The sequence below is a fragment of the Ictidomys tridecemlineatus genome, chromosome 8 (assembly GCF_052094955.1).
Source record: "Ictidomys tridecemlineatus isolate mIctTri1 chromosome 8, mIctTri1.hap1, whole genome shotgun sequence".
Lineage (NCBI taxonomy): Eukaryota > Metazoa > Chordata > Mammalia > Rodentia > Sciuridae > Ictidomys > Ictidomys tridecemlineatus.
In genome coordinates this window covers 57,470,806-57,493,226 of record NC_135484.1, presented here as the reverse complement: position 1 = coordinate 57,493,226, position 22,421 = coordinate 57,470,806, and the positions used below count along the sequence as shown (strand labels likewise).

Sequence of the window (22,421 nt, the reverse complement as noted above, 5' to 3'; positions counted from 1 at the left end):
GACCCCACTACATCTCACTAAAAAGAGTGTGAAGGAAGAAAATAGCTTTTGGTTTTAGTTACAAAACTGATGCATATCTGAGAAGCCACACAGTGGCAGTAGCAGTTTGAAGATCATGAAGTGTGTCCAAGAGCAATGATCTCATTTTACGGTGGAAAGAAGTATTATGCCTACTTCACAGACAGGGAGATGGAAGCATGTGGTATAAAAGACCCTGGTCAAGGTCAAGCAGTGAGTTAGCAACATCTTTGAGGCTGGCATTGCTATATATCAGTCACAATAACAGAGACTGATGTTGAATGTGAGGATGAAGCAGATCCACTGGGAGAAGAAAGGGGCAGCCTGGGTCTCCTGTGATTTCTTCCTACTTGGGCTAGGCTAGGCTAGGCTCAACTAGGCTAGGCTAGGCTAGGCTGGGCTGGGCTGGCTGGGCTGGCTGGGCTGGGCAGGGCAGGGCAGGGCTGGGCAGGACAAGCAGATCAGGGAGCTGGGGCATCCATGTGGACTTAACTAAAACCTAGCATGCATGAAGAAACTAAGGATAGAAGGAACTTATCATAAAGGTCATATATGACAAACTCAAAGTTAACATCATAGTGAATGGAGAAAACCTGAAAGTATTTCCTTTAAAATACGGAACAAGATAAAAACGTCCACTCTCACCACTCCTATTCAATATAGTATTAGATATTCTAGACTGAGTAATTAGGCAAGAGAAGAAAATAAAAGGTCTAAAAACAGGAAAGAAAGAAGTCCAATCATCACTATTTGCAGATGATATGATCCTATACTTAGAAGATTCAAAAAGTTCCACCTGAAGACTGCTAGAGCTAAGAAACAAACTCAGCAAAGTAGCCGGTTACAAAATCAACATATAAAAATCAATAGCTTCTCTATATACAAATAATGAACCTGCTCAGAAAGAAATCAGGGAAAATAATCCCATTCACAATAGCCTCAAAAAATGAAAAAATAAAACCTAGGAATAAATCTAACCAAGAAGGTGAAAGACATCTACACTGAAAACTAAAGAACACTGAAGAAAGAAATTGGAACTCAAGGAAAGAACTCCCATGTTCATAGATAGAAAGAATGAATATGGTTAAAATTGTTAAAATGGCCATATTACCAAAAGCAATATATAACTCAATGCAATTCCCATCAAAATACCAATTACATGCTTCACAAAATTAGAAAAAAAAAAAAAAAACAGTCCTAAAATTCATTTGGAAAAACAAAAGACCAGAATAGCCAAAGCAACTCAAAGCCAAAAAAGCATCAATGGAGGCATCACAAAACCCGGCTTCAAGTTATACTCCAGAGCTATAGTAACAAAACCTTCATGGTACTAGCACAAAAACAGGCACACAGACCAATGGTACAGAACAGAAGACAATGGGACAAACCCGATGTCTACAGTTGGCGGATCCTAAACAAAGGCACCTAAAACATACATTGTAGAAAAGACAGCCTCTGTAACACATGGTGCTGGGAAAACTGGTTATCAATGTGTAGAAGAATGAGACTAGGCCCTTATCTTTCACCCTGCACAAAAGTCAACTCAAAATGGAGCAAAGACCTAGGACTTAAACCAGAAACTGCAACTTCTAGAAGAAAATGTTGGATCAACATTCAAACATAAAGCAGGGGCTTCCTCAACAGGATTCCAAAAGCTCAGAAAATAATGCTGAGCTTCAATAGATAGATAATAATTAAAAATTTTATTCACAGCAAAGGAAACAATTAAGAATGTGAAAAGAAAACCTACAGAATGGGAGGAAAATCTTTGCTAGCTACTCTTCTGACAGAAGATTATATAAAGAACTAAAAAACTCACCATCAAAAAGATAAAAATCCAGCAAATGGGCAAATGAATTAAATACATGCTTCTCAAAAGAAATATAAATGGCCAATAAAAATATGAAAAAACATGTTCAACGTCTTTAGCAATTAGGGAAAAGCAAATAAAAACTATACCAATGTTTCACCTCACTCCATTTAGAATGGCAGCCTTGAAGAATACAAACAATAAATGGTAGAGAAGAGGTGGGGGATGGGGGAAAGGAACACACTGATGGTAGGACTATAAATTATTATAACCACTGTGGAGATCGTTTGGAGGTTCCTCAAAAGACTAGGCATGGAACCACCATATGACTCAGCTATATCACTCCTTGGTATTTATCCTAAAGAATTAAAGTCAGCATACTACAGTGATACATGCATACCCATGTTTACAGCAGCACAATTCACAATAGCCAAATTATGAAACCAGCCTTGGTGTCTATCAATGGAGGAATGAATAAAGAAAATATGATACACACACACACACATATTATATATATATATACACACACACACACACACACACACAAACACACACACATACACAGTGGAGTTTTATCTGGTCATATAGAAGAATGAAATTATGTTATTTGTAGGAAAATAGATGGAACTTGAGAAAGTCAAGGGCCATATATTTTCTCATATGTAGAAGCTAGAGAAGAAAAAGGAAAAGAAAGATTGGGGGGTGTACCTCATGAAAATCAAAGGGAGATTAGTAGAAGAAGAGGGGGAGGAGGAAGGAGGACAGGCAAAGGAGAAATACTTGAAACAAAAATGATCAAATTATACTGTTATATCATGTGCACACATGAATATGGAATAACGAGTCCCACTTTTTTATGATTATAATGCACCAATAAAAAATTTTAAAAAGACCTTGGTGTGTAGTGCTGATCTTGGCATTGTGGAGGGAGGTAGGTGATGAATCCAAGGCAAGATCTTTGCCACGAGAGCTCGAATTCTACTGGGAGAGCAAACCCAAGCCATAGGATTGCAGAGGGTGGCTGATTCTGAGAATATACGCAGGGGAATCAGTGGGGCCACACTGCTACTCACAGCATCATGTGTAGCCCAGCACTGGTCCCTCAACTGTCGGCTACCAGCCTGTTCATGATGAGATGAGTACAGATTCCAGGGTGAGTACTGAGAACCTTTGTAGCAATGTGACATTGTTGCAGCACTTTGTTATATTTTACAACCTCAATCCAAAATGGTTTAGAAACTGACAAATCAACCTTTTGTACAGATCTTGGTGGGCAGTTACTTAAACAGGTGGGCAGGCAAGCCCTTCTGCAGGGGTCTAGAATTGAGGTCTGAGAACTAAGATTGAGTAGCAATGTAAGGTGGGACAGAGTGCCCCAGAAAGGTGAAACCACAGGTGTAGGGTCCCTGGCAGAGGGAGGAGGTTGGCAAGTATGAAAAGTGAGATCAGGGACACGGAGGGAGGGAGACAGGAGGTGCTGGCTGAGGGTAGAGGATACTGCACCTTATAGCCAGATAAGAAGCTTCCATCTTTGACAAAAGTGCAAAAAAGCCATGGCTGGTTAAGGAGACTTTTAGGAAAAACATGTTTATCTTTTTAAAAGATTAGCCTGCATTGGATGAAGAAGAGACTGGGGCTGGGGAACAAAAAGTGGAACCAGGAAGGCCAATTATGAGACTGGGGCAGTCCAGGTGAGAGGCCAAGTAGAACAGCTGGCCTCTTGAAGGAGCAGGAACAACTATTGTAATAGGAATAGACACAGAAAATGTGCACAGTGCACATCAGTTTGCAGTTTTGATGTCTACTTTCTAGAAAGGCTTTCCAGAACATTCTAAGTAAGTAGTCTGAACGCTAAGTAGGTTCTCACACTGAGACCCCAGCAGGCTGATGGTCTTGACTGGTCTCACCTTTTCCTCTGCGGAATCTTGAGGACAACACTCTAATGCTGAACTGCATTCAGGCTGCTCTTAGGCCTTGGCAGGTGCAAAGGTCATAGGATGCTCAGTTCATTTTTCTATTTTCTTTGCAAAGTTGTGTGCTTCAATGGTTTCTCTATTTTGCTTTGTTTTTTTGACATCACAGTATAATCACAAATACTATGACGGAATCCAGCTTACCTAAAAGCAGATCCACTGCCTTTTCTCATATAATATTTTCATAAAACACAATACCAGGCTTAATAATGCTATTAAATAATTTTAAGATTAATACATCCAATTTTGTGGCCTACCATCCACAAATGTTCATCTACTGCTTTAAGTAGAGTGGTACTTAAAATATGTACTCTTCCAAGTCAAGTATCTAGATGCAAAATCAAAAAATATTCAAATTCCTAAAAGTCTCAAGTTCTAACATGACACACATCTTTGTACTTCGGAAAATTTTTCTCATGAAGATGGTAGCACATTTTCTGTAAAGAGGCTTTGCTAAATTTAGAGTTTCAAAGAATGTCTAATATTTCTAATACTTTAATCAGGAAAATACCTTGTCATTTATGTATATATTAATTCTTGATCTGTGTGGCTTCTTGGTCTAAAAACTAGAACAAATTTGGGCAAAAGGGATAAGAATAAAAGAAATAAAAATACTGGAAGAATCACATGGTGATAAAGAAGCACAGTGAGGCAAATGCAGAATCTTTGGTCTTCAAGGAGTTTTATCATGCACAGTCACAAATCAGGATTTATTATAATAACTGACACATGAAAGTTCATTTATGATGCATGGAGCTGAGCTTCTCTAAAGGGGACTAACATTTTAGATTTTATAATGGAGACTAACTGGAACACATTTTCCTAGCAAAGAGTAACTACTCAAAACTAAGAAATCCTATTCATATCTCATTTGATTTGACTATTGTAAGGCTTAAAAACCAAGCAAAATCAATAGAGCTATTATGGATAACAGTATGGAAGTTTCTCAAAAAAGTAGAACTACCATATGATCCAGTTTCTACTAAAAGTAGAACTACCATATGATCCAGCAATTCCACTACTGGGTATATATCCAAAAGGGATGAAATCACACAAAAGAGAGATTTGCATGCCCATGTTTACTGCAACACTAGTCACAACAGTCAAAATACAGAATCAATATATAATCTTCAGTGGGTGAATGGATACTTACACACGAGAATATTATTCAGTCATAAAAATACACGAAACCCTGTTATTAGCAGCAACATGGATAGAATTGGAGGTCGTTATGTTAAGTGAAACAAGTCGAGCACAGAAGGGCAAATATTTTTTCTCACTTGCTTGAAGAAATTGTGAAAGAAGAAAACTGAATAGTGGTCACTAGAGACAGGGAAAGGTAAATTGGAAGGGGAACAGAAAGAAGGTCAATAAAGGACACCAAAAACACAGAGTGAAGGAATCACAACTGGTTCTCCTTCAGTTCTTCCTATTTGGGGGCAAAACAATCTAGGATATATTTCACAATGACTAGATGAGCACAAAATTCCCAGCACATAAAAATGACTAATGGTTAGAAGAGATGGAAATGCCTATTATCCCTGATTTGATGATCACATTGTAAACAGGTATTGAATAGCCATAATATACCCTGTAAAGATGAACAAATTGAAAATAATCTTTAAAACCAGTTTTCAATTCTAGAAATCTGCTGTACAACATTGTGCACATAGTTAATACTGTATTGTACACATAAAAAATTTGTTACAAGGGTGGAAATCGTGTTAAATGGGCCTATCACAATTTAAAGGGGCGGGAGAAGCAAGCTCCCTGGCAGAGGGTGAGTGAGAGTCATTTACTCCTCCTGCCTTTAAAAAGAATGTTTTCAAGTTGTCCCCACAAACACTGCACTTTAACATACAAAATACTCAAGTCTGATGAGATAAGCCAGGCACAGAACAACAAATACCTCATGATTTCACTTACATGTGGAATCTAGAAGGGTTAAGATCACAGAAAAAGTAAAATGGAAGTAACCAGAGGTTGGGATGAAGTTACTGGGGAGATGCTGGTCCAAGGACACGGAATTTCAATTAGATGTAAGTTCAAGCCATCTACTGTACATTATGGTGACTATAGCTAATGACAATACACTGCACACCTGAAAACTGCTTACAGAGTTGATTTTAAAGTGTTCTTGCCACAAAAATGATAAGCATGTGAGGCATAGTATGTGGCAAATACCTTGATTTAGCCATTCCACAATGTATACATAGGGCAAAACAATGTGTTGCACACTGTATATAAACATAAGAATTTTTTTCTTATTAATTGAATACATATATGTACACACACACATATATATACACACTTAGGCAATACAGACATAAGTAGGCCCACTTACAGATTGCTCCACATCTAAATTCGTACATTCTAACTGCCTTTCTAAGCAGAAGTATAAATTTAAAAAAAACAAGCTGGTGGTGTAGCTTGGTAGTAGAGCATTTGTCTTGTATGTGCTAGGTCCTGGGTTCAATACCTAGGAAGCCACCAAAATAGATAGATAGATAGATAAATAATACAGGTCATGAAAAAACATAAAACCATCCTATTCTTTTACAATTCTTACGTAAATGAATAAGCATGATGCTCACAGTGACTCATTAACTAAATATTTATACAAAACAATGTGATATGGCACATGGTGATTAACAAGATGAATTAGGGATAAAGATAAATGCTTTGAGAGTGCCAGAGAATAAAGGCAGGGGAAACTACCTCCAGGAGGGTTGAGTTGGCAGGGGGTGGTGTGGTCTGCAGGAGGTCAAGGTGACCAGGAGGGACTTCTGTGGGGAGACCTGCTTTTCATGTGTCAACCTCCCCTTTCCAACTACCAACAAAAACCAGGCATGGTATAATCCACACCCCGTGAACTCTGAGGAGTTTCTGCTACATGTATAGTTGGCACTCTGCACCCACACTAGATTTGACCAACTGTGAATTAAAAGCATTTTGGGAGGAAAATGATTTCCTTACTAAACATGTATGAACTTTTTTCCCTTGTCACTTTTCCTGAAACAATACAGTAAAATAACTATGGATGCAGCACTGTATTATGTATATAATCAACCTAGAGAAGATTTAAAGTATATAGGAGAATATATGTAGGTTATATGCAAATATTACACCATTTCATATGAGGGACTTGAGCATCTGGGGCTTTGGTATCCAGGAGTGGTCCTGGAATCAATCCCCTGCAGACACCCAGGGATGAGAATGATATACAGAAGACCTAGTTAAAGAATTAGGAGAGCTCTGGAGAAAGTGGCTGGTGTCCCAGCAAAGCCTGGCAAGAATCCCAGCCTAGGTGATGGGCTGAGTGTCCAGGAGGCCAGGGGGGCAGCAGTCTTGAATCCCCCTCACTTCAGCAAAATTCAGAAGCTACTCTCCATGAGCAGGGATCCCCATATAGCAAGAAGGGGCAAAGCTCACCCAAAGCTGAGGACTAAGGCCCAAGAGCACAGGAGTTACCTAGAAGACTGGAAGTTGGTCATGCCAAACAGAGAAAGAGATACTTCTGCTTTCCAGGAAACACATCTATAAATTGAGACTACAGAAGATTGGGAAAAGGTGCTTTCCAAGGGTAATATGAGGAATCTCTACCCCCTCTCTTCCAAAAAAAAAAAAGTTCTCTTTTCCAGTACTCACTGAACATGAACAAAAACCTTAAACCCCAAGAAGAAAAGCTTGTTCAGGATAGCAGTGACCTCATTGCCACGAACCTCAACTAAGTGAGGTGCCTTTCTCTTCCTGGCCCACAACCCCCCCACTCATTCCTGAGGAGAAATATCTAATTCAATTCATGAGAGCCCAGATCCTTTTGACTTGTCCTTTAAAGTGACAGCCCCATCTCCTTTAGGACCACCTGCTCTCGGGTAAGGAGAACTCATAATAGGGAGCTGCTAAGCTACACAAGGTCAGCAGGCCGGGTGGGGCCTTCTAGAAGGCCAGTGAGGGCTCTTTCTACATTCTCAGCCCATTCCCAACTTGTTCCCTTACTGGGGCTAGTTATTATCAACCATGGACAATGGAAACAGAGATGCTCATTTTAACCCCAGGATAAAGCTTTGTTTTCAATACTAGTCATTACCAGGAAATACAAATCAAAGCTAAAATTTTAATCCCATTTATCTCAGATTCTACTGAGCAGAAACCTGGTAAGAAAAGTGGCTATTTGCACCTCAAATCCAAACCCAAACTTCAATTACATATGGATTATGAAGAAAGTAAACACATCCACATCCTTTCTTGAATGATCCTGTTATCAGTGAGGAAGTCCAAAGGAAAATAAGAATACTTGGAAAATAGGAAAAACAATATACACTGAAGATCATGGGATATGGCCAAAAGAAACCTATTTCTTTCTGATACTTTGGAGTCAGAGAGGGGTGTCTGATCTTTGCGGGCCAATCAGAGCACCTCAGCCCCAGATCCTGGGCTCCAAGATATCCTTGCAGGAAAAAGCTGCAGCTGTCCTTAGCATGACTTGCACACACTCCAGAGGAGCCCACCTGTTCTACTCCCACAGCAGTTACTTTGGGAATGCACAGGACCAGGCCTGAGAAACTGAGTGTGCTTGTCTAGATATGCCACCTACACAATGTACTCAAGGAGGAACATCTGGCCCAGGTGAGGTGCTCTGTACGCAAATAAAAGGGCTGGGTCCAGAAAATGACAGTTATGTCTTCAAAGAATCTGAAGCTGACTTTCTTTCTCCATCAGATCTTATCATATGCAACTGTGCACTCTCAGTAAGGATCCTGGGTTCCTGTAGCTGGCACCTCCATAACACAGATATTACAGAAACCACTATTTTCTATGCTAACTCCCTTCTACTTTCTTCAATATAAGTAAACTCTGTTTGTTTTTATTAGCAGTGTTTCCCCCATCAATTTCCCTCTATGAGCAACAGTCAATAAACTAGTTGTGAACCCTAGCAAAGCAATCAGAAAGGGTTTTTTTCAGGAGCAGAGCTGAACACTGGCAGATAGAAGTCATCTCATCTTAGGAGAGATGGGGCTGTTAAGGACTGTGTGAAACCTAGAGATAAGACCCATCTTTCCTTATCACATAGGAGAAGTGGCTAAAAACAAAATGATTAAAGATGAGCAGAGGACCTAAGAGACAAAGAGACTGATTCCCAGAAATACCAAGTGCACCCTGGTCCAGACTAGCATAAATGCATTCACCCTGGACTCCAATTCTGTGAGCTACGCAGCTCTTCTTCTTATAGGAGCCAGACTGAGCTGGGTTTAAGATGCTGTTCATCAACAGTCCTGGTTACAATAGCCCTCCCAGGGGCCATGAGTTTGCTGAGCAATGTGAGGCTGGATGACCAGGAACAGGCCTGGAGGAGGAGGAACTCAGAGGAGTTTGACTGCAGACTATCACCTGGAACTAGAATAAGTTATTTGCACTAAAGGGATTTACCATTAGATTAAAAAAAAATGAAATTAAACATTCAAATCAAAAAGTGTTTGGAGTAAAAAAAAGTTAATGAACTAAGAAATTTTTAAAAGTATAAATTTTATGTCATAGAGCTGCTTCTTTAAAAGAAAGGTTTGTAGTTAGATGTACCAAAGGTCTGGCTAAACTAATCACAAAAAGGGGGAAAAAGTTATAGATACTCAGAAATTAGGAATGACAAAGAAATGTAACCACAGACAGGGAGAGTAAAGTCATTTCAAGAGAATAACCCCTGCCAGTAAAGTTGAAAACTTTAACAAGATGAATAATTTTCTAAGGAACATGAATGACTAAAAGTGATCCAACAGGAAAATCTGAGCAGAGCAATAACCATGAATAAAGTGGGGAAAATAGCCTAAGGATTAATAAAAAGACTTATCCTGGGTCGCTGTAAAAACAAGATCTTTCAGTGGTTCCAGAAGCAGATAATTTCTATGCTATTTAATGATTGGTGCTAAGGCAACAGTGAACATTTATTAAGCACTTATTGTGTGCCTGTAGCTTTGAAGAATGGTTCAAAAACACTTATTTAATTTTCACCACAACTATGTAAGGTGGTTTTCTCCAAATTATAGGCCAGAAAATTGAAGCTTGGAGAGGCTAAAAACATGGCCTCACATCCAGTAAAACTGTGGAGCTATAATTCAAACCTGTCTTTCTACTTCTAAAGAACTACCTCAAGGATGGGAATACAGATCTCTACTGAAATCAGATGCTCCAGAAGCAGAGCATCTGTGTTTTTAACGACTGCCCCAGATGATTTTTTTGAGTGTGTACTTTTCCCCATTAGACATGACAGAATGGGATAGTAAAATGAATTTTAGGCAACTAAATATGAAAAAAATTAAATAAACAAAGTAGGTTCAAAGAAGTCATAATTATCTTATTTCTTTAGCTATAAGCTGTTTTCCCAAAGATAAGTATGTCTGTCTTTTATCTATTCTTTTTGTTTTTTTCTTTTACATTATTGGAGATGGAACCAAGGGCCTTGCACCTGCTATGCAAGTGCTCTCCCACTGAACTACACCACTAGCCCCTAGATACTGTATGTCATGTCAACATTCCTTACAGAAAAACCACATCACTGATACCAAAGCTGAGTAACTGCCCACAGGGAAACTATTAATGGCAAGTACTTCAAGCACTTTGAAGGCAGAATTAGACAGGCAGACAGGCAAGGGTAACAGAGGGATTGAAAATATTAACGTCTTCACAGCTTTTCCTTCAACCTTATCAAGATAACCTGCCCCTGCTCCAACCTATTGCTTAGGTCATATGTCCCAGGGATTGTCCCTCCATACAGGAAGTTATAAAAGTTGTTAATTAATGTACCCAGGGTCTCCTTCCTGCCTGGATCACTCCATTTGGCGCCCCTGTCTGTTTGCTTCTCACCTTTGGTCATCCCACCTGGCCCTAGTCATGCAGGAAGGGAGAGATAAGAAGGAAGAGAGCAGGAGAACAAAGAAAATCAACAATGAATAAAAGAGGCAGAATGCGCTTACTTTTCGGGATACCAGAATACTAGCTATGGCCCACTTCTCCCTCTGAGGAGAAGTCTATGTTATCCCTTTATAAATAAATCCGACTTTATATGTTTGCCTTGGTGTGCTTCTCAAGTGTTATACAACAACACGTGAGGAAGCAGAACTCGTTACTGGTAACCAGTAGTATCAATTTTATCTGTGGTTTAGGTCTGCTCTTCTACAATGGAGGTTTCCACAACAGTAAATGAATGGGGCTAGATTCCTAGCCTCGACTCAAGATGCAGCCCGGTTCCTCTGGGCACTGACCTCTGGCTTGGCCACCTGCAACCTCTGGTCCTCCCAGGGTAGCAAGTAAATTCTATACTGGCACACACAACATCTGTGTCTTACGACGGTGTATCCACATCATTTAACCTAATACTTGGCACAGGAAACAGAGGGTAAATTGATGACAGAAGGTCGAGGGGAGGAAGGGAAAAAGAGGGGATGGAGCAAATAGAAAGAGAGGATGAGGCCACGCTTCCTCCTGTCTAAGTGAGACAGGCTGCTTTCCTGCCACTCCAGGAGCTTCTACAAAAACCTCCTCTGACTGATGCCGTGTGGAGGGACATGTACACATCCAGAGTTTGGCCAATCAAGACTTCCTCTCTGGGGATGCAGTCACTTGAAAAGGGTATTGAATCAGTGAAAATCATCAATGCATTAGCAGCATTGGATGAAGAGTGAGAATTCCTGCCCTAGGATCTAGTTGCTCAAGCCTGGCCTTCAGTCCATCCCTACAACTGTCCTCATATCCTTATCATAAGCCTCCTATTTCCATAACTTGGCCAGAATTGGACTCCACTGCTTGCATTGAAAACACGGTTAGAGAAAGCAAAAAGAAAGGAGGTAGAAAAAGAAAAGAAAAAGTTAGTGCTTAGAAGAAAAGCATGACCTAGTATCAGCAACTTCCTCATACCTTTGACAATTATCCCAGCCAGAAATTAAAAGGAATTTGTATCCTAAGTACATATTTCAAGTGTGGACTTATGGGAAGTATGTTTATAGACTAATGAGGCTAAACATCCCCGTGAGAAGTAATGAGACATTTGAGACATAAGAAGTCTTGAAGATTGAGATAATGGGTGGTAATATATTTGCTGGAAGCATTTCCTGCCTGCACTAAAGAAGAGATGACACACGGTAGCAAGTATCAATCCAGGTCCTTATGTGAAACATTAATGAATGGGTGAAAGGGCGTTTCGCAGGCTAGCTTTATGGGTGGGATTCACAAGGTACTAATTAAAAGAGATCTGATCAAATTGCTTTAAGGTGGTCTTTGCCTAGTTTAATCACTACGCTCAGAACAATGAAACCACACTTAAAAGTCACAGCTCCATTCAAAAGTTAATGTCAAGAATGCATCTTTTTTGTGAAAAACACAGAATTCAAAAGGAAATTGGGCTGCGTTTCTGGATGAAATAAAGAGATGAGGCTATGAAGTTCAATAGTCCAACTAAACAACTAAGGGAGCAGAATCGGACCATCTGCATTCCAAAGGGTTTAAGCAACAGTGCCAAACAGCACCCTCTTCACTGGCATGTGAAAAAGACTTCTACAACCATTCTCACTTGGGTGTCATTACACCTTGCAGCTAAGTGAATATATATGATTTTATTAATAGACAAAGAAAATGAATCCCCATTTGGTAACTTCCTGGCCACAGAAGAAAACAGAAGACCAAAGTGTGTGTCTTCTGACTTCTGGTCCCAAATGACAGATATTCCATCTTCCACGTAGAAGCACTGGACATCACAGGATAGAGGAATGATCCACAAAGTCTTCAAGGAACAAAGTTAACCAAAACGAGTTTCTTCATACCTGAGATTCCCAATATCCTTCAGCTCCAATATTCAGCCTTCACGGCTGCCTTCTGGCTTAGAAACATTTAACTAGCCTTCAAGGTACTGAAAGTTTCAGGAGTGAGCTTCTTGCTTACTTGTTCTTGGTCAGTCTGACAATGCTGTGGCCTGACAGGGACAGGCAACAACAGAGGAAATCCTGCTCACATGGGTCCATACTATTATTCTTTCAGAGTTTGGCTCTGCACCCACTCTAGGGAAAGCACTAGATCCAGGTGAACTTGGGCCAGACTAAAACCGGAGAGGAACACAAACTCCTGCTACAGCCCTCCCAGGATTAAACTTAAAGAACAAACACAAAAGCAAGCAAAAAACAAAAAACTGATTTCAGAAGAAGGGCACCATGGAAGGCAGGTTAACCCCCCTAAACTCTGTTCTCCACTGATCTCTGTGACATTATAAAATATCTACATTGAAATGCTAGGATGCTTCAATAGGTTGAGATGATCAGAAATCCTTTAAGATCTAGATCTTTCCTGCTAAAGAAACAGCTCTGGTACAAGGGAAGAGGAGAGGGAATTTCCAGGTTTTCTACCCTGTAAGACTGCTTCTAAGAGTCCCTTCCCAGCAGATATAGGGCTGCCTCTAACTGTTCGTGGGAAGGGAGAGCATATAATGTACTATAAGATCTAAAGTGTGTCTTCCTTTCATCCCCTCTGAAACAAATGGAAATTTTATTTTATTGTTTTAGAAGGAATGACTACATACAAAACTTTTGTTGTTCCTGGTGTTTGTTCCTGTTAAGAGTTCTCTCAGGATCCACAAAGGAAATGTACTGTCATTATTCTCATTTTGTCCAGGGTAGTACTCAAGTGTGGAAAAATTAGTCTTCAGATATAAGCAGCTGATAGTGTACATTTGGTTAACTAGTGTTCCCAAGCCCCAGGACAGTCTCAGTAAAATTTTGACTTGACAGTTAATTATAAGTAAAGTGGCTATACCTTGTAAGGTGTGAATGTCTCCTTTATCTATATATCTCCTTCAGTTACTCAGTAAACTCCTGGAATATTCAGTTAAGAGGATAAAGCCAAAATAACGTAGTGTAGAATAGGGAGACTAAGGTTATGACGACATGGCTTCTCTATCTGGACCATGGATCTTTTGTGATTGCAAAGCCAAGTCAGAGAAGGAAAAGGCAAGAATTTAATCACTATCAGGAAGGGAGCAAAGGGTATATGTAATGTGAACTGCCTGGTAGCATGTGGGTGAAGAGGCCAGGAAGAATAAATATTAATACAATATTTCCCCAGTGATCTAAGATTCTGCCCAGATGATGAAAGCAATGGGAACAAACTCCAAAGACCACAATGCAGGGCAAGTGGAAGGACAGGTCCCTTGCCAGTATACAAGCCTGCCCAGCTCCTCCTAGACATGATACTGATTTTTCAAAGTCACAGGACTTGGCAACTGGGCCATCACTGATCTCAGAGAGAATGGTTTTCGTAAGCTCCTCAACCTGGAGTAGCATTATGTACTGAGAAACCCATAAGGATAAAATACAGCACCGTGTAGCAACACAACACATTGTAGAATTTCAGCAATTCACTTTTACTCCTGGTGGCTGGCTGGAGGCCAGGGCTTGCTGCTGCTACCAGTATTACAGGAGAGGATCAATCATACTGCACATTGCTAGCTCAGGAAAAGATCAACATTCAAAGTTCCAAGTATGACTTCCATTGAATGAGCACTGCCTTCACACCAGTCAAGCCAAAAATTGTTAACAGAACCTCTGAGTTGAGGACCTTTCTGTATACTGATGGGAGATGTTACAAAGAAGTGTAACAAAGGTAAAGGTGTTGCCACGGAGAGGGGCTTGTTAGTAGCAGAAAGAGAGAGAGGGAGATGGAGATGGCTCATGATAAAATAGGACCTGAACTGGTCATACACAAAGGGGCCAGGAGACCAACTGAGGGAGAAAAAAGTTGAGTAGGGCTCAAAGTGTGGGGTTTGGAGTTTGTGGTTTTGTTTGAAATGAAAAGTAAGTACACATACTAGAGGGAAATCAGGAAGGTGAAGATTAGGAAGTCAACTATATGCAGATGAATTTCAGTGGGAAATGGGAGGTGCCGCAGTCTGGCTGGGCAATGGCCCTCAACAGGGAGGGAATGGATCCTTCTTATTACTAGACTGTAGGCTCAAATTATAAAAACTTTGGGGTACACCAAAACTGCTGCAAACTTCTAGAAGCTGCAGAGGATAAGCTGGAAATGCCCATGGAATGGGAAGCACGGGTCTTTGAAGCCTGCCCATCTTGGCTTTGAATCACTGTAATGGCTGCAAACTGCCTCCCTCACACGTCATACTGAAAATTTCCATGGTTACCTGATGTCCCATTCATACCACTGAGATTTCACTATGGTTTATACATTTCAAGAGCATAGCACACTTCAATGTCTAAAAAGGTTTGAAGCCTGAGTTTTGCCTTTATCTTACTTTTGATGTTTGGTTTGTATTTCCTACAGAGTCTCCTAGAATAGTTTTCACAAAGGTATTTTAAGTCGTCGTAGTCATTTGGAGCACTGTGACCTTGCATCCTTCTCTCAGTGTTCTACCATAGCCACTTTTTCATGTTACTGGGCAATCTCGATAGCTCAGTGAGTTAACAAATTCATACCAGCTCATTAAGAAAATATATTCTATTATGTGCAATCACTTCCCTCATTGGGAAATGATTATTTCAGTTTTTCCCTATAACCAATGAAGCCACAAACTTGCCCTTTTCCAGATCTCCCCAACAATTTCTCTATTTTTGTTTTGTTTCTTGTTTGTTTTCTTTAATGCTGGGAAACAAATCTACAGCCTTGAGCATGCAGGGCAAACGCTCTACCACTGACCTTCATCCACATCCCCAGAACTTCCCTTTCCTGACAGTGACATTACTACCGTCCCAGTAGGCTTGCTCTCCTTTTTATCCTCAGGTATTTGCTTTTTGTTATTCATATTTGCTTTTTCTTATTATCAAATGGATTCTTTTTTCATTATTGATGGTATGTACTACCGATTTTATGTTTACTTTGTACAGAGTTGCTTTATTGAACTAATTTTGATAAATTTTCGGTTATTTCCCTTAGGTTTTCCCAATGCATGAATATATAATCTGCAATTAATGATAATGTTGTTTTCTCTTCCACCATATTTTGATTCATGTTTTATTTCATTGGTTAAAGCATGGCAGGACATATAAAAATAATGACAGAGAACATTCTGCCTTAGTGTAATCTTGTTCAAGCAGTTGAATCCCACTTTTAGCTTTGAATTTTAAGTTTTGTTTTTTTTTAAAGAGAGTGAGAGAGGGAGAGAGAGAGAAAATTTTAATATTTATTTATTTTTTTTAGTTATCAGCGGACACAACATCTTTGTTTTTTTTGTATGTGGTGCTGGGGATTGAAACCGGGCCGCACGTATGCCAGGCGAGCGTGCTACCGCTTGAGCCACATCCCCAGCCCCAGAATTTTAAGTTTTTTTTAATATCAATTAGTATAATTATAAAGCTTTATACAATTTTCTATTAATATTAAATTGCTCTTGAATTCCTGTGACAAAATCTGATGGTTTTTAATCTGCTCATTTTTATTTATATTTTTTACACATACTCTTACAAAAAAGAGTGCATGTCTTCATTGTCCAATATGGTAGGCACTAGCCCCCTGTGGCTCCTGAGCACTGAAATATGGCTGAAATGATGCGATGTGTCAATTACACAGTGGAATCTAAAAAATCAGTTTTTAAAAAAAGATTGTAAAAACATCTTAATATTTTATACTGATTACATGTAGGAATAATTCGGAGGGCTGGGAATGTAGTTTGGTGGTACAGCACTTGCCTAGTACACACAAGGGCCTGGGGTCAAGCCCCAACATTGGCAAAAAAAGAGGAATGATTTGGATATACTGTACAAAATAAAACTAATTTCATTCCTTACTTTTTACATGTGGTTACAATAAATTAAATTACATATGCATTATCTATCTGTTAGGCAGTACTGGTCTACTGTTTCCTCTTTAAAAACATTTCTGTTAAGTTTTCCTGTCAGAGTTGAATCTGCTTCATAGAATCAATCGAGTGGTTTGCGATTTGCAATCTGAAATATCTGCTACAAAACAGGGTTATACGGGCACCGGCAGCTTGAAAGGATTCACCCAGATTCAACCCCCTCCTATCCCTGTTTTTAAAAAATATTCCAAGATACCAGTTTGTCCCAAGATTCTTTTATAAAGAATAAAGCCTTACATGCCAGGCACTGTCAAAATTAGGTAACCTAGACTAAATACACGATTGAATCAAAGATTGACTGATAGCATTTCAGATCTCAGTATAAAACAGCTACAAATGTTTCCCACTTCTGACAGGTTTTTATTGAAAAATGTAACAAGCAGCCTTTGTTTTGGAGGTGATGTTAACATTCTCTTCACACCAAGGCATGGCCAATGCACCCTGTGGGTATGCTTATGACCACCAGCAGAAAATGTTCCTGCTGCTTTTCTGTTCATTAAAAAAAAACACCATGGGGGCTGAGGGTGTTGTTCAGATAGACCCCTGCTTAGCATGGGGGGGGGGCCTGGGTTCATTCCCTACCACCTCACCACAAAAAAAAGAAAAGAAAAATACACCCTACTATCCTTTTGATCTGAGAACAAAATTTAACCCTTTCAATTCCAAATGACACACTAGCCCATATCAATAACAAGCCTGTTTAGAGGAGTAAGAGAGGTGTGTATTTAACAGGCAGTGAGATGGCATGGGCTGCCCACCCTGACACCTATGGCATGCTGTCACACAGGTTACTGTGGGTATGGGGGATGGTCCAGGGTCCGGGCATGAAAGCTCACAAAGTCCCATGGCAAGCATGGACATGAATAAAGTCCTACAGACTGCATCCCAAGCTATTATAGCCTCAAGTCTCCCTACTTTGAATTTAACACAAACTTGATAATCACCTGAGCTATCTAGGAACACACTAGATAAGTGACCATGGGCAACTCAATCACTTAGTACCTCAATTTCTGCATCCATAAAATGGAAAAAATAAAAAAGATCTACTCAAGAGTTAGAGAATTAAATGAGACAGGGTGCATAAAACTCTCGAGAAATTATCTGGCACACAGTAAGCATCCTATAAATGTATACCACAAAATTAATAGCATATACTTCAATGTCATTAGCTTCTATCAAGGGCTGACTGCAAGCTTGCTAATTGGAAGCTTGACATTAATGAGTTCACTGATGAGCAGCTTCATCCACTAATTGGAAGCTTGGCATTAGTAAGTAGCTTGTCATCCATGGGACCAGCTACTACCAACTAAGGAACACCAAAGTGTACATCTTCAATGAAGAACAAAGTCCGCTGTGGCTGAATTGATCAATCACTAAAAAAGGCTGGCAAACTCCAGGGTGTACCTCAGGCTTCAGGCAAAGATATCATCATGTCCTTGGGGACAGGTCTACCAGGGATACTTGGGAAGTTCATGTTCTTCCCTGGTGCTTTCTATCCATTACAGTTACACAACTGCCTGCAACTCTCCACTCCCAGCCTCAATCCCTTGGTCTCAGCTTAGTCCAATGCAGGTGGTCAAGGTCACCTGTAGGTGACAGTTGAGGCAACAACCCACACCTGTTTACCTCTACCCCTGGTCTTAACTGCAGAGCCAGAGCCTTCCCTACTCCCAAAGACACTCCTCTGTTTCTCACCTTGGAATTTCTACCCATTCACCTAAAACCCAAGGCCTCTTTGAAGAAAAATGAAAACACAAATGTCAACCACTCTTACCCACAAGACCTCTGTCTTTCTTGAAGGAATTAGAAAAGGAAGAGAATGTATGGTTATAGAATAAAGTAACGACCATTAGAAAATCTGGAGATGGTAGTATACCGACTTCAGGAATAAAGGATAAGGAAAGCTGTCAGGGCTTCCATAGAAAAGCAAGGAGAAGAGACTCCAGTTGCAAAGAAAGGTGAGGATGGTAGAAAGGAAAGCAGGCAAGCCAGGGTGGCATAGAAGAAAGAAGGGAGAGATGGCCAAGGGCTTTACTCCAGTAAGAATGATCTCCTCCTGCCTCCACTTTCTCCTCTGCCATCCATCACCATGTCCCTGCCTGGCACCCCTCTCTCACACACGCCTTTCCTTGTCAAAGAAGGGAGGTCCTGATTCCATTAACCAGGCACACATCAGGAGAGGATGCTTTCTGGAAAATCCAAATGGCTTTGTGAATCTGAACCTGGGAATATGACCTCAGTTCTTCAGGAAACATTAGTATGTGTGATGGCAAAGGTCCACATGATGAGGAGGAGCTAAGGAACAGGGTTTTGGAGGCTGGACTGGAAATTGCCCAGAGAGCTTTGACATTTTTCTTTTTATCGTTTTTTTTTAAATGTATTCTGGGACTGTAAACAAGTTCCAACTTCTGGAATGGTGAGTGCATCAGAAATAGTACACATGTTCTCATGCACTGAGTTAATATGTACTATGGTCAAAAATAAGAGTCCAAGATCTTGAGGTGAATTTGAGAAACATCATTCCTCCTCGCAAGCAAGCTTAATTAACCACTTAAAGTATGTATAAATAATGACCTTCATTCAAAGACAGGAAAAAACTATCCAGAGGACATAGCAATTAGGGGCAGCTTTGTTAATGAAATGAAACTTTAGATGATTCCTTGGAATAATATCCTTTTCTCCAAAAGAACAGAATGCATTGTTTTTATAACAAAAAAAAAAAAAAGAGAAATTCTCCCCTCCACCACATTACCTTTATAAAATATAAGAATGTTCATATATTTTAATTTAGTTCTTGTTTGTTGTGTTAAAATCAAAAGGTAGCCTAAGCTCAGCATTCAGCTTGCAAAACAGCATTTGTTCAATATGTAAGACTTTCTCTCCTTAGGGAAAAAAAAATGCATTAGGCAATTTTTTCTTCAGATCATCTTTCTTCAGTGAAAATCCATTTCCTTCCTTCCTTCCTAATCCTTTCATTTCAAATACTTGGTTCATTAGTGTCATGACAAACTAATAAGTTACTTTACTTTCCCCTGAAGACTATACAAACTTTGGTCATTTTCCCCATGAATCATCTGACAAAAAGTGGTAGTACCACCAGGCACACACACCATCCTGTGGCAGAAAAAACAGACAGGAGAGAGAGGCTAGAAAGACTGACAACTGCAGTCTAGGCTGACTACTAAGCCTGCTTATCTTTAATTATGAGCCGAAATTACCTTGGTTTGTTCGCTGTCTGGGTCTTCAAGCCAAGCATAAGGGTCACAAATTTTATGCCCATGATAATCCTGTACCTGCAAAAGACAATATGGAGCTGTTAGATAATTAGGGCCTAAACCCAATTAAAATTAGTATTTTCTCAATGTGATGGAGAAATAGGAAAGGGACAAAAAATACTAACTAATTGGCTCACTGGCAACATGTCTGCCCAAATTACCACATGAACCAAAATTGGCAGGTTCTCAAAGGTGTCAAGCCACTCTTTGTGAAAAGAACATTTTAGCTGCAGAGGGAAGAAAGATGAAAGGTCAGAATGGGAAACTGCTCTGACTGAACAACACAAAACAAAGGCCTGCTGCTGTGCTAAAGAAACTCGAAAATGTGCAGTCAGGGGCAAAGCACAGGACACAATACTGTGGGCACATGAGGAGGGCACTCTGAGAAGAAGCCACCACACGTGCTTGTTTTCCTGCTCCTGCTAAGCGTTGCCTGTGATCAGAAAGTCTCCCTACAATACAGCATATGGTCAGTTTTGTTTTTAAGTCTCAAGTACCAAAAAGGAAGTCACTAATACGTGGCAGAATGATTGTCACCGGCTAAAAATGGTGGTTTACGTGCAATGAAGACTTTTTAAACTGAAGCCTTCTTCTTGTTATACACTATTACAAAATGCCTTTGTTCACTTACAGCAAGACATGAAAGCATAACCATTTAAACTATCCTGGTATATGAAGAAATAAAATTGCTTTGGGTAAGCTGGGTGGGCAGTATGGCCTGTAAATCCAGGGACTCAGAGGGCTAAAGCAGGAGGATTACAAATTCAAGGCCATTTAGACAACCTGTCTCAAAATATAAAGGCCTGCAGATGTAGCTCAGCAGTAGAGTGCCACTGGACTCCATCCCCACTACCAAGGTGGGGTGAGGGGCTGCTTTGCATAAGTAGAGCCTGCCAGAGGGGAGCCATCCCATCTGGGAAGCTTCTGACTGCACAAATTCCAGGGCCTGGCCTCAGGGATTAGTTAAGGGAGCTGGAAGGAACAACTGGGCCAATTTGTCACCACTCTCCAGATCATGATGCCTAAAGAACTTATTCAAAAGAAAACCTCTCCCCCTCAAACTATCAAGATTAATCCAATCCACTGAAGCCACAATGACAAAGTCTTTCCAATCAAGCCCGTAACCAATGCGAGTCTTCCAGTCAAGGCTTTCTGCACAAGGTTATTGGCAAGGTTACCTCTGTCTTGGATTGAGTTTTTAATATCTCTTGCTTTGTTTGAAAATATCAAAAGGTAAGGGTCACTCCTTCTAGCAAAGTATCCTAGAAAAGTAACATCTGAATGCCATTTTTCGCCCTGGCTAAAGTTCCAGCATAACCACTGCCAGGTGAGAACAACCTCCATGGCCTACAGCACCAGGCTTTCTGCATCTGTCTAACTGATGCAGGTGAGAGAACTCCCGAGGAAAGGGACAGATGAAGCAGAACATGCTGGAACTATTCTCACTATACAACTGACTGTCAAGAGCAAGGAATGTAAAACCTGACTAAAATCTCTCCTGATGGGTCTTCATAAAATTACCAATTTTCAATTTTACCTCTTTGGAGTTTAGCTGTCACCACGGAATGAAAGCTTTTCATCTCATCTGCAAGTCTTATATTTTACACACCTTGGTTATAAAACAGGCTTAAAATAACAATTCTCTTTTCCTTGGAAATATGAAATCAAAAAAATTTTTGAAAGTTGTAAAGGATCTCCAACCCAGTATGCAAGATCTGTGCCAGACCTGGGATTAAGATTAAGATTAGATAGAGATCAGATACTAAAAAAATGTCCTAAGGCATACCCAGGAACTTAACTTTTTACAAAAAAAAAGGTAGAAAAGATTAACTAGAAATCATGTTAACTATATGACTAAGAGAAGGTACTGATTGCCAAATGCTAGACTCAAAGTAATAAATATTCACTGAATATCCACAACTCTGGAAGAGGGTTGTGGACATTCTTATTTCACAGATTATGAAATGCAATTCAGAGAGGTTAATAAGAGTGAAGGCCAACAGATTTACTGTTTATATTGGAGATTATGAGTTAAATTTGTGCCATAGATTTCACCCACATTACTTCATTTGATCCTCACTGTGAAGTCATCTGCCAGATGAGGAACCTGAAGCTGGAGAGAACTAAAGCAATTAACAAAGGTCTGAGGGTTAACAAGTAGGACTGCAACCCACCCACAGCTAACTACAAAGCCTATGGATCTAAGATCCTGCTGTATCATTCAGCAAATGAGCAGGGTGTGGTGGGAAAAGGCAGGTGCACAGCTAGACTGGGAATCAGAATCCTGTGTATGGTATACCAAGCTATCTACTGAATGGCATCTACCACTAAAGAAACAGCCATATCTTCCCAGACCTGGCTCTGTCATCTAAAGCAGACTGAGGTTGGTCATTGAAAAGACATTTTAACGAGGACAAGAAATTTTCAGCGCGATCCCACAGTCAATTCCAGAAGCTGTGGCCCACACACCACCCTAGTTTTTTTTTTTTTTTATAAGACCA

General features: G+C 40.0%; 1 protein-coding gene across 1 annotated transcript in view; it reads right to left on the bottom strand.

Annotated features, from left to right (window-relative positions):
* The window catches only part of Prep (prolyl endopeptidase), a 118,102-nt gene that overhangs the window by 92,803 nt on the left and 2,878 nt on the right, over window positions 1-22,421 (bottom strand). Inside the window, exon 2 of the mRNA XM_005330129.5 lies at window positions 19,864-19,938. Coding sequence (XP_005330186.2) covers window positions 19,864-19,938 — 75 coding nt within the window. The remainder of the gene's footprint in view (window positions 1-19,863; window positions 19,939-22,421) is intronic.